General features: G+C 40.2%; 1 gene segment (V, D, J or C); it reads left to right on the forward strand.

Moving 5' to 3' along the window:
- Nucleotides 1–8,832, forward strand: part of LOC125080857 (T cell receptor gamma constant 2-like) — a 66,781-nt gene extending 57,949 nt beyond the window's left edge. The window contains 3 exon segments of the C gene segment in view: nt 744–869; nt 6,730–6,777; nt 8,337–8,832. Coding sequence covers nt 744–869; nt 6,730–6,777; nt 8,337–8,473 — 311 coding nt within the window.
- Nucleotides 8,833–13,087: the final 4,255 nt, after the last annotated feature.

Consider the following 13,087-nt stretch of genomic DNA (forward strand, 5'->3'; position numbering starts at 1 on the left):
ACAGAACAAGGCCACAGAACGCCCTTAAAGAAGGAATCAGTTTGTGCTTTTCTCTGTGATTCACAAGCACCTTTTAAGCAGTGGGGAACAAGCACATAATAACACCTGTGAAGAGTTTTCTATATACAAGTTGAAATTTCTGAAGTAAAACTTTGTCTTCTTGGAGCATTGAAAAAACAAAAACAAAAATAAAAACAAAATACCTCACATAACCAAAATAACAACACTTAACTTAAGGTTGCAAGTCACTAAACCAGGACTTAATACCTAACCCAGAATAGTAACATTTACCCAGTCAACATGGGAATTTCCTGGTCAGTACCAAGAGTTTTCCTGATGACCCCTTCCATTCCTCTCAGGAGGCTGACCTTACGTAAAACAATGAATTCTTTGTTAAGAATTTTCTTTTTTCTTCTCCCTCATCTCTTCTCATCTCCTTCCTAGATGGGATGCTGTGTGATTCATTGACTGATTGAATAATAGCACCATTAGATCTTTAACATTTATGTAGTTGAATTTTTGTTCTTTTTTTTCTTTAAAGATTTTATTTATTTATTTGACACAGAGAGAGAGATCACAAGTAGGCAGAGAGGCAGACAGAGGGAAGGGGGAACAGGCTCCCCGCTGAGCAGGGAGCCCAATATGGGGCTCGATTCGAGGACCCTGAGATCATGACCTGAGCTGAAGGCAGAGGCTTAACCTACTGAGCCACCAAGGTGCCCCAAATTTTTGTTCTTTAACATATTTGATGGCAGTGATGGAATCTGAAGTGGACTCCCAGAGGCATTTAGAGACAAAGCAAAACACAGAGGTGGTAACTGTGAGCCCTTTGATTTCAGGATCTTTCTTACTTGTTCCAAGGGCAGTGGGTGAGATATTTTTGGTTGTAATCTCCATTCTCTTTGTGTTCAAACTTCTAAACTAATTGGTTTTGCTTTACAGACCAGGTCAGTTTGGGCTGGCAGAGTGCTATGCCAGTGTTAAGTTAAGCTGGCATGTTTCTCTGGAGCCCTATTGAGCCGGTATATTTGCCCAGGGTCCAACTTAACTGGCTGAAGGATCAGCCCACGGCCAAGCCCCTAGCCTTTCAGACCAAGTTCCCCAGGTGGGAACCTCAGCAAGTTTCCAGAATTGTTGGTGGTGCAGAGTCTTCCTGTGGCCAGAGCTCAGTAACATCTCTTACTGTCTACACACTAGTGTGCACATAATTGTTAGTCTTGAGTGTAGATAAAGGCTACTGCTACCAGAGGAAGGAGGGAAAAGCCACAAAAATTGGTGGGCATGAGTCAAGCATTTAGAGGCTGTAAGAGCATTTGCTACCTCAAGGACACTCTCCTGATAGCACAAGTTGGTCAGGAAATGGGTTGGATCAGCAGTTGGTTACCCATCAACCTCAAGAAAACTTCATACAAGGAGCTACCCTGTAAAACAGAAAATCCTCAATTCTAGACAGTGTTGGGTGTTAGTTTGCCTCTGAGAAACACAAAATCTTAGCTAATGGGTTCCGTAAATTCTACAGAGAGTAGCTCACCATTTTCTGATATACCTGTTTATTTTTCTTTTTTAAATTTTTATTTATTTTTTTTCTGACACATCTGTTTATTTCCACCTAAGATCTATAGTCCCAGATTACAGATATATAGCAAAATTACAAAATCTTTATTTTTAAAAGTTTTATTTATTTGACATAGAGAGATAAAACAAGTGGGGGAGACGGAGAGAGAAAAGCAGACTTCCTGCTGAGCAGAGAGCCTGATGCAGGGCTCCATCCCAGCACCTTGGGATCAGGACCTTAGCTGAATGCAGTTGCTTAACTGACAGAGCCACGGAGGTGAGTACAAAATTGCAAAATCTTAAAAGCTTCTTTTTGAATCTTGGGGAAATGGCATGGTAACCATCAATTGGAGACCTCAAAAGTATGAAACAGTTTACCATCAATGTCTAATTTATCAGGTCTATAATCCCAGAACAACTGTTTACTCTTGGGAGGCTTCATGCCTCCTCCCTCTGGACTCTCTGAACACCTGCAGTTGGACTTCATTCCACTGTCAGTATGTGTTGTTAATATGCCCTTGTCATTGTGTATTTTCTGGATGGGTTTAAGCCTTTCCTTGCCAAGGGGGATGCTCTCATTGTGGCAAAGACATGGTTAAAAATGGGTTCCTCCTCGGGGCACACCTTCTGTGATCTCCAGTGATCAAGGCCCCTATTTCACAGGGAAAATCTTAGGAATCTTTAGGAAAACCTTGCAAATTTTCTGGAATTGTCTCTTTACAACCTTCTGTTGATCCTTTGTATCACCTGCTAGTCTGACTAGCTAATATAAGTCTCTAATGTTTGATGTTCAAGCCTGTTATCACCAGGTTACAGAAACCTTCTTAGAAAACAATTAAAAGTGTCCTCTCAGTCACAGGTTGGAACCTGGTGATTAGGTATTTTACACACATTGTCAGAGGAAGACACCCCTCGAATCCCAGTAGAAGAGGGATCTTACCTAGTGCTCCTACTGTCAAACAAAAGGTATTAAGCCTCAGGTGCACATCACACGGCTACAGAAGTCTCCATCTGATACCTGGTTCTGCCTAGACCCTGGAGTTTCTGAATCAAATTGAGAGAAAGAGAAGTAGCTGATATCCAAGTAGATTGCTTTCACCTGAACAAGGGTTCAAGATTTCATACTTTAACTAAATATGAAATCCTTTCTCCCTCTTTTCTTTTACTCTGGCAATAGCCTGTATCTCCAGGTCATTGCTAAAGGGGTTAAACTCTGGACTTTAGAGCAAATTTTTATTTTGGGCTAGCAGAAAACCTAACCCTGGTTCTAATTTTTCTCAAGGTAAATAAGACATCTCATTGGTTGACTCCGTTAAAGATATAGCCTGAGTTAGTATGACTACCAAGAAGCCATCAGGATTCATTCCTTTGGCTGGTACCTACTTCCATGGTTAGGGATCATTGAAATGAGGTATGATCAAGATCTCTCCTCCATTTTAAAAATTGTTGCAGAATCCCTCCTGAAGCAATGGGTACCCAGAAGAAGTCCATAGACTCTGGACAAAGCAAAGTTCTTAAAAGCAAGATACCCCTTGATTATGATTTAGCTGAGCAAGGCTAGATCTGTGCTATAGGCAACACTACATGCTATACTCAGGTGAACATTATTGGGGAAGTTAAAGACCAATAACATCAGTTCATGTTGCGAGCCATTTGGCTTAACAGAGTGATTCCTTCAGCAGGGGCTTTCTCACTTATTTGATTTTAATTGCTTTGAGCCTTGGGGCCAATGGCATTAAATAGCTCTTCAAACATGGGGGGAATTATCCTGTTTACAGACATCAAAATAATCTGCCTGGTGCTTTATGTTCTCTCAGAAGCTTGACATGCAAATTCAAAGCCAGTAATCTCCAAGCAAATGATCTTTCTAAGACTGGAACATCACAAAGAATGAAGAGAATGACTAACTTAAAAATGGTAAAGCTGAAGTGGTAACCTGTGACTATCACAAGGGTTAAGCAAAAATGTCAAGACCTGTGAATATCACCCAGGAGAACATCAAATACTGTGAGAACTTCAGAGAAGTTGCTGAGAGTGGTGTTAATACATTCAGCCTAGTACCCATCTCTCAGTTAAGCTGAGAGATGATCAAAAGGCAGTGTTGTTAAAAAGGAAAACCACGCTCAAAATGTACTCACTTAGCTTAAGGCCACAAGTCATTAGAGTCTTCATACCTACCCAGCTGCAGTTCCAACATCTAGAATTGTAGCCTTTAACCAGTTGACATGGGAATTTCTTGGTCAGCACTAGGATGTTTACTCATTGGCCCCATCTATTCCCCTGAGGAGAATGGCCTTGCCTAAAGAAATGGATTCCTGGGGCACCTGGGTGGCTCAGTGGTTAAGCCTCTGCCTTCAGCTCAGGTCATGATCTCAGGGGCCTGGGATTGAGTCCCACATCGGGCTCTCTGCTCTGCAGGGAGCCTGCTTCCTCCTCTCTCTCTCTCTGCTTGCCTGTCTGCCCACTTGTGATCTCTCTCTGTCAGATAAATAAAATCTTTAAAAAAAAAAAAGAAATGGATTCCTTGCTGATAATTTCTTTTTCACTACTATTTTGAAAACCTCTCCTGTAGGTTTATGGAGTTTCCCTCTACTTGCTGATAGGATGATGCTCAATTCATGAATAGTTTGATATATACAGCCAATTAGATTTTTAAAATTTACTCAGTTGAACTTTTCACATTTATTTCACATTTCACATTTTTCACATATTATTTCACATATTCTTATCTAGTCCAATGATCAAAGTAGAGTTAAGCATTTACCTTTGCTTTCACCTAAACTGTGATGAGGAGGAGATGAAATTATTTCAGTGAAAATGTTTGCTGTTGAAGACATAACATGGATGAATTTATTCCTATATTTATTGTATTTATTTATATCCTTTCCTAAAACTAAACAGAGTAAAATTATACAGACAGTCCTAATTTTTTTGTGTGGGGGAGTTCATTTTTTAATTTAAATTCAATTATCATATGGTATATTATTGGTTTTAGAGGTAGAGTTCAGTGATTCATTAGTTGTATATAACACCCGATGCTCATTCCATCCAGTGCTCTCCTTAATGCCCATCACCCAGCTACCTGATCCTCTCATTCCCCTCCTCTCCAGCAACCTTCAGTTTGTTTCCTATGATTAAGAGTCTCTTATGGTTTGTCTCCCTCTCTGATTTCATCTTGTTTTATTTTTCTAGTCTTATTTTATTTCTCCTGGTTTCATTTCTTTTACTAACCAGAATCATGCTGTATGTATTATTCTTTGATATGCTTGTTGGAGATATTTTCAGCCTAGCAATCTCTTTTTATCTACTATATATTGCACAGAATTAATGTCATTATTTGGGTTTCTTCATTCTGCTGTTATAATTATGCCCACTCTTGTGCACAAACTTGAGCACGGGGCTGGAATTTAGGTGGAAGAGTATCACTTTAGGCCCTTGTCAATCTGAGGTGAAGGTATGTTCACTTGGCATTGAGCAGGTGGCAGGCCATGTGTACTAACTCAGGCAGGAGGTTGGCTGGATTGTGGATGGGACTCATAGGCTGATAGCATTATGTGTGATGGGGATGTGGCTGGTTTTGCATTTAACTTATGTTTTCTGGGAAACTCTATCTCTCCTTCTATTCTGAATGAAAGTCTTGCTGGATAGTGTATTGTTGGCTATAGGTATTTTCCTTTTAGCACTTTGAATGTATCTTGCCACTTTCTTCTGGCCTGTAAAGTTTCTGCTAAAAAACCCACAATAGCCTAAGGGGGTTCCCTTGTATGTAAACGCTTTCATCTCTCTTGCTTCTTTTAAAATTTTCTCTTTATCACTACTTTTGGCCATCTTATTTACTGTGTGTCTTGGTACAGACCTCTTTGGGTTGGTTTTGTTGGGGGATCTTTGTACCTCCTGGATCTGGATTTCTCTTTCCCTCTCCAGATTCAGGAAATTCTCAGCTATTATGTCTTCAAATAAATCTTTGGTTCCCTTTTCTCACTCTTCTCCTTCTGGGATCTGTATCATACAACTGTAATGCTTGACAGTGTCACTGAGTTCCTTGGATCTATTCTCATTTGTATACTTTTCTTCTCTCATCTGCTCAGCTTGATTACTTTCCTTTACTCTGTCCTCCAGGTTGCTGATCTCTTCTACTTCCACTTATTTGCTATGTATTTCAGTGGACTTTTATTTTCATTTAATGAAAGTCCATTATCTCTAACTGGTTCTTTTTTAGGTCTCCTATCTCTTTGTGGAGGGTCTCATGGCAAATATCTTCATAAGAATTACTTTAACTCACTATCAGACATGTTAACTTATTTCCTTTCTTTTTTTTTAGGTCTATTGTTATGATTTTGCTCTACTCTTTCATTTGGGACATATTCCTCTGTCTCCCCACTTTGCCTAGTGCTGTGTATGTTTCTATGTGTTAGGTAAGTCAGCTATGTCTCCCACACTGAAGTAGTGACTTTATGAAGAAGAGGTCCTGTAGTGCCTGGCAATGCAATATCTCCTTTTCACCAGAAAATGGTGCTTCGGGGGTGTCTCTTCTGTGTGTTGTGTGCACCCTCTTGTTGTGGCTGGGAAGTGTTTGCCTTCAGTCCAGCCTGCAATGACTCTCCGCCTGTTGTAGGCAGAGTCCAGTGCCTGTAGTGTTAGTGAGTTGGTCTGGGGCTGCCTTGGGCTTGAATTGGTTGAGGTGTTTGCCAGAAATTAAGTAGCACCAAACTGCAGGGCAGTTTCCTTATGTTGTCCTCTGAGAAGCTTTTGTTGGTGTGTGGGGCCAGCAGTTAGACCAGCTGCCTATCTCCAGCCGACTGCTGGGGCCACAGAGTGGTGTGTGGTTGTCTTCCCCTCTCCCTGGAGCAGGACTCACTGTGGAGTGCTATTGGCCCTTGTCTGGACAGCTTGTGTGTTGCCAGACTTGTGGTACTGCTTTGATGGGATCTTGCCAAGAATGATCAGAGGAGGTGGATCTGCTTCACTGGCCTCTTGTCTATGTTGGGCTGCAAAGGATCCCGGCAACCCTAATTTTTTATTTCTACAACTAACATCTATCTATCTATCATCTATCGTCACCTATCTATCTATCTATCTACCTATCATCTACCACCCATCTACCCATATAGCCACAACAGAGACAATGTCAAAGAAAGATATAAACAATGGAATACTTGTTCTCATTTCTTTTAGAGCTTGCTGCTATTAACTCCACAAAAGCGTCTCTGAATGATGAAAATGGTTAGTTTTTAATCTATGTTTGCCTTTATGTTACACTATAACATTTTCCCATCTGATCAGCATAACTGTTGAACTTCCCTGGTTTCAGGGAGAAAACTCAGAATGGCAGGATCTTGCAAAATACACTGAGTGATATTTAAAGTCAATCCATCATTTTTCAGGAGTGTCCTTTACAAATGTTGGTTTGGATGTGTTCTGAATTCCTTCAGCAATGAACTTCATTCATTTTTGTAGCTTTTGTTTCTATTGACTGAGGAAGACATGTTATCAAGTTGCTTCTAGATTTTTAAAAAAAATTTTGTTCTTGCTGGTAGTTAATAACATGAACTGACAGAGAGCTTCTTGTACAGAAGGTGTTGTGCTGAACTGTGAGTGCATTTTGTTTAGTTCCTTAATACTCACTATGAATGATTTTATTCCCACTTTACACATGAGATCACCGAACTGAAATTATTTAAGTCTCCACACCACACAGTGAGATCTATGGCTTCATCCCAGACCATCCAAATCTAGAGTTCATATACTACCTTAGTTTTTATTCTTCCTGAAATCCCAAAACCAAGGTCCTGAGACAGGTGCACACATGAAGAGTGGATGTGAGTTTAGGGTTTCAAGTGCCACAGATTGGACTTAAACTCCACTCTTTTAATTATAAATTACATGAATATGGGTAAGCTATTTACATTTTCTGAACCCACCAAAAATGACACAAATAACACCTAACTCAGTCATAGAAGATATAATGTGACATATGTGAAATGTCTAGCATAGGTATCTCACTTAGCTGCTATACCGTTAAGTACTAGCTCCTGGCTCTTTCTCCTCACATAGGAACAAAGGTAGTGATGAAGAGCTTTGGTTCTAGCTCTGCTGATCCACTCTCCTTGTTCAATATCAAGGAACTTCTGGGCTCTGATCTTCATCATCACCATCATCCAACTTTATAGTTTTGCTTAATCATTTTGATGTCTTGGTTATTTATTGCACATGGAGGTGCAGAATTAAAGAGCAGTTGAGAAAGTGCTCTTGAATATGGTGTTGCTGGGATTGAAACCTGGATTGTAGTACTTACTAGTTACATGAAATCAGGCAAATGGTTTCTCTCCTGGTCCTGAGTTTACTGTAAAATGGGAATGAAAATAATAATCTCATAGGTTATTGAAAAATTAAATATGGTTTAAGCTTTGCATTAAAAGTTCTCAAAATTAGTGACATTTAATTTGTACTTATTTAGAGACATGGTGGGGACAAAGAAATATTAAAAGCTATTTATTGCCAATGTTTTTTTCCCAATGGATTCATTCATTATAAGCAAAAAAGGCTGTGTTTTTTTTTAACTTTTTAGTACTTTGGAAATCCCAGGTGAATTTCACAAGTGTTTGACTGACTTGACCTGAAAAGTGGGTTCTGAGTTGTCTTGGTGGTGGTGATGGTGGTGGTGGTAATGGTGATAGAGTTGTTTATTACCCAGTTGTGCTGGTGTGAGAGTGTCACTTCAATCTAAGTCATCAGAAATGTATATTAAATAGCACATGAAATTAATAAAATGTTCCTTTTAGAGCAGCTGCAGCTCATGAACACATCTGCCTACTACATGTACCTCCTCCTCTTCCTGAAGAGCCTGGTCTACTCCACCATAATGGTCATCTTTCTACTTGGGAGACCAGCAATCTATGCCAATGAGAAGAGTTCCTAACACAATGCTTCCCATTGGCTATTGTCCTTAAAAGTGTCTGCTGAGGATCTAGTGGGACTTCTTTTGGAGACTGGGTATTTCAGTTCACCTGTGTCTTTTTCTACTGTGTCATTGTTGCATTACCGGTTTACAAACCACTGGGCATACAGAAGCTTTCAATCTGCATCAAGAACAAATTCCGCCATGACTCAGAATTTGGACCAGAGGGCATCCACAGGGGCTTCAACACTGCTCTCTCTCCTTAATGTCCACCAGTTCCTCAGCCACCCTGTTCCCATGCCTCTGAGTACAGCCAACATGCATCTTCTTGTCATGTTCCCCAGGGGCCCTTTAACCACATGATTGCCTGTAAGTCTTTTATTTTACATACCTGGAAGCCACCATACTTATTACCTGAAGTTTGTAGTATTTTTCATAATAGGAAAAATAAAAATAATCAAAAGTCTACTTTGGTCTCTGTGTACTTTCATTTGGTGCAATCTAATTGAGAGACCAATGTAAGGGACAGCGTGACAACTGAGTCTTCCAACTCAGCATTGGTTGTAGGAATGGTCAATTCTACATTTCTAATTCTTGCCCTGAGATAGTCCTTATGATGTCTCCTTTGAGGCATTGGCCCCAGGGAAGCCACAGCCAGTGAAGGTGCCCAGATTGTTTCTCCTTCAAAGGTCAGGAGATTCAGACTCATTTGGTTAAGATGCTCTGGTGGTGACAGTATAACATGTCCTATGAGTGGTGGCTGTGCTCTGACCTAGCTCAATGTTTCACGGGCATTGTGTTTCCTGATATTACAAGAATCCCATGAGAGCTGCACTAACACAGGGAAGATAGGGTGTTGGAGGGGTTAAGTGCTTGGACTCTAAACCCCATGTGCCTGAGCTTAAATTGTGGTTCTATAGCTACCTGAACTCTCTGTGACATAATTTCTCATCTGTAAAATGGAGTTACAGTGACTAATCTTCTGGAGTTGTGTGGATGAGATGAGGTAATTTTGTTGGGTGCATGCCAGTCCTCAACAGCATTAGCATCTACTCTTGGCAACTCTACTTTAGAACTAATAGAAATATACATGTGTACACACTACAAGTTGGATAATTATTTACATGTATGTGTATTTCTAAAAGCATGGGTATAAAACAAAATGTTCAGTGTGTGGGAAGTTGGTGAAAAAAATTGATTGTTTATTTTTCTACTTTTGTTAATGAATGCATTTAAAGATATACATTTTATATATTAGAATTCAAACAATATCTCATCTAAAAATAGGAAGGATTTTTGGTTTATTTACAATCAATTTCAGCTCCTGTGAAATAGGTGCTTTTGGAAACCAAGTAGATGTTCCCTTTGGAAACAACAAAGACATAGCAGATAAAGGAAGAGGAAATTTAATTTTGATCTACTTCTTGATTTCTCAAAAATTTGTTCAGACTTCTTTGGACAAATGCTTGGGTCTCTACTTAGAGATCTGGAACTATTTCTGCATGTGGGAAACATGGAGGCAAAGAAGGGAAAACTAGAAAATAATGGAAAACTGTGTGTGCTGATGTCACTGTTGGGGTTCAATAAGCTGTGTTGCCTGTGGTTTCCAACTCCTTAGTACCTTTCTTTCCCAAATGGACCTGGGCTGCCTGGATTGGGAGGTACAGCGAGGGGGAGGGTGGTGGTGCAGGAGATTGTGTTGGTGGCAGGAAGACATTGGTGTGGTGATGGCATTTTATTTTCTCACGCTTTTTTGTTGACGTGTTCTGTCAACTGTGGTTGATTTGTGGGAAATGCTTGAAATAAAACCGGCCTCTGCTGGGTGGGCTGTGTAAGCAGTGGCTCAGATATTGAACGATAAAATAGAGACAGTTAAACCACAGCCAGCTTTGTTCACTTCCAAAAGGCCGCAGGAAGTTTAAAGATCACATCCATCTGCACATGCATGCTCCTGCTGTCAAACATACTCTCAGGCTGTGGGTGAGAGGTCCCCATACTTTATACCAAAGTTCACTCCAATAGCTGCTATGTGAGTTAAGATCATATGCCCAGGACTGCTGAGACACTGCACACTAAGTCTACTCTGATCGTCTCATTTTGTCAGTGTAGGCAGGGTGACACCAGACCTGTGCCCAAGCATACCTGAAGCTACAAGCTCAGGTCAACTATGGACATCACAACAGCAGGTCCTTCTTTCCTCACAAGAACACAGACATATGGAAGCTCTGAGTTCAGCTGTGTCATTGAGTATCATAGACTGAGTCATCTCAGTCTATCTACAGAGAGAAGTGACCGTAGAGTGAGCTGAGCAAGCCTCAGTTATAAACATGCACATTAGATAAGTGTGCTAGAGGTAGAACAGAGGACGGCTACTTGTGATGTGAGCAGAAAAGGCATGGGACACTACCATCACTCCACCCAAGTACTATAGTGATAAGATGTCCTGTCCTGTACCCAATCTGTCCAGTCCTTGGGGAAACAAAACCCTATTGCTGAGATCACCACCCTAGGTTTTCACAGTCTGACTTCACAGCACGTTCTCATCATAGACTTCACTTCTCTTGTTCTATACTGAGAGCCAACTTCTGGGTGAGCCTTAGCTTATATGAGCATGGACCCCATGCTACTGGTTTAGCCCAGTATGTGTGGGAGAGAGGTCTATCTCAAGATAAATTATACACTCACATCCAGTTTAGGCATCATCTGTGGGCCTAGTGTACATGTGACTCTCCTCCTGACACAGGATATTCTAACTGACCATATCACTGAGTTCTTGGGATTTTGGTGCCAAGGCCAGAAACTTCAGACCCTCCTTGTCCTTTTCTCCACCTTAAGAAACTCCTGGTTAAGCCTTAGCTTCCCACACCCCTCCTGGTGTCACTTCTGTATTTAGTCCATTCTCAGCACAGCACAGATGGAGCTGATCTGAAATGCACAAATGTACATTTGACCCTGTCATTAAATTCTCTGATTATCTCTTCAGGAAATATGTCTGAGGAAATAATACTTGTTTTCCATTAGGTTTTTTGTTTTGTTTTTTTTTTTTGTTTGTTTCCATTACATTTTTTTCCTCTAAAATCAGAAAAAATCTAAATGAGAGTGGAAGAAAAGTTGAATATTTATTATATTTCCATCTAATATTTTCCATCCACTTAAAATTACATTTATGTAGTATACAACAACTTGGTGAATACTTTGCTATCAAGCAAAAGCAAATACATAACAAAAAAAAACCCATATATCCCATGGGACCATATTTGTTAAAATAAAAACCCAATACATGTGTGCAAATCAGAAAGAAAAGAAGAAAATAGGCAGATGATTTCAATCATTTCTGGATATTCTAGAATTTCTACAGCAAACTGACTTTATTACCTTTACATTATAATTTTTAAGTATTGGCCATATGGCCACAATTACGTGAAGATATAGAAACAAAATGAGGAGAAGACAAACTGTTAACAGTGATGTGGTCACAGAGTTTGAAGGACAGGTTCTCTGATTATTGTTCTATGCACATTTTTAACAAAAAGCATGTGTTACTCTCACAGTCAAAGAACATAAAGAGGGTAGCCATGGGACAACCAAAGTAGCAGGTGAGGGATAGAGTCTGCTCACACACAAAAGCAGCAGCCTGCTTCACAGTTGCTTTCCTCTCGTCAGGTGATACACCTTGCCTGCATTAAAGCCAAGAGCCTATCTGGTACAGGAGAATAAACAGCAGAGAGTCTTAAGAAAAGATTACATCCCATATCTTAACCTCATAAATGACACACAGTTCAGATGAAGTCTGTGGTAACATATATAGATAAAGTCCTCACTGTTGGGAGGCTTCAAGTTCCAGCTTATTAAACTGCTGTAGAGACACTGGGGGAGATTAAATATATTCTCACTTGGAAATGAGTCTGAGGAAGATGATCATACCACATCTTCATATTTCTTGCCTTATTTTCCACCTGTCAAGCTAATGGCATTGAGCCACAAGGAGCTGACATGTCTTTGGATTATTTGGGAGTCCTCGATAAAGCCAAACATTTAAATAAAACATAGTAATATGTATACTTTGCATAATTTAAAAGTGAATGTTAGCAAGGCTCTCTGGCTATGGTCAACAAATCTTCTAAAAGACACCAACTATAAAACTGGACTAAATCAACAAAACTAACAATTTTGGTGGTTGGAAATGCCCAAATACATACAAAAACTGAGAATTATTTATGCTTAAAAAGCTGCAGAATTCACAGAACAATAGTAGTGTACTTGCCTACAGTGGCTCCCATTCTTCCCCCTCCCAACACCCAACATCATAGGCAAAAAGGTTCTTCTAAGATAGGATAGGCCATGATAACTGGCAGGAGAGGTACACAGTGTAAAACCTGAGTTAATCTGGGGTGAGAAGTGATGTGAAGGGGAGCAGACAAGCTGTGTGCTGTGCAAACAGGAAGGCTAGGGCCTCTGCTGGTCTATGATTGTGGTCATTCCTGCAGCAAGCATGTGTTTGGCTGAAGCTGTGTGCATGCTTAGAGAGACTCAAAGAAGCCCAAGCAAGCCACACACTGATGGTTGAGCTTGAAGTGACTGGGACATGTGGAGGATCCATGAAAAGACTCAGAAAAAGTATAAGCTGAGAAGACT

The sequence above is a fragment of the Lutra lutra genome, chromosome 11 (assembly GCF_902655055.1).
Source record: "Lutra lutra chromosome 11, mLutLut1.2, whole genome shotgun sequence".
NCBI lineage: Eukaryota > Metazoa > Chordata > Mammalia > Carnivora > Mustelidae > Lutra > Lutra lutra.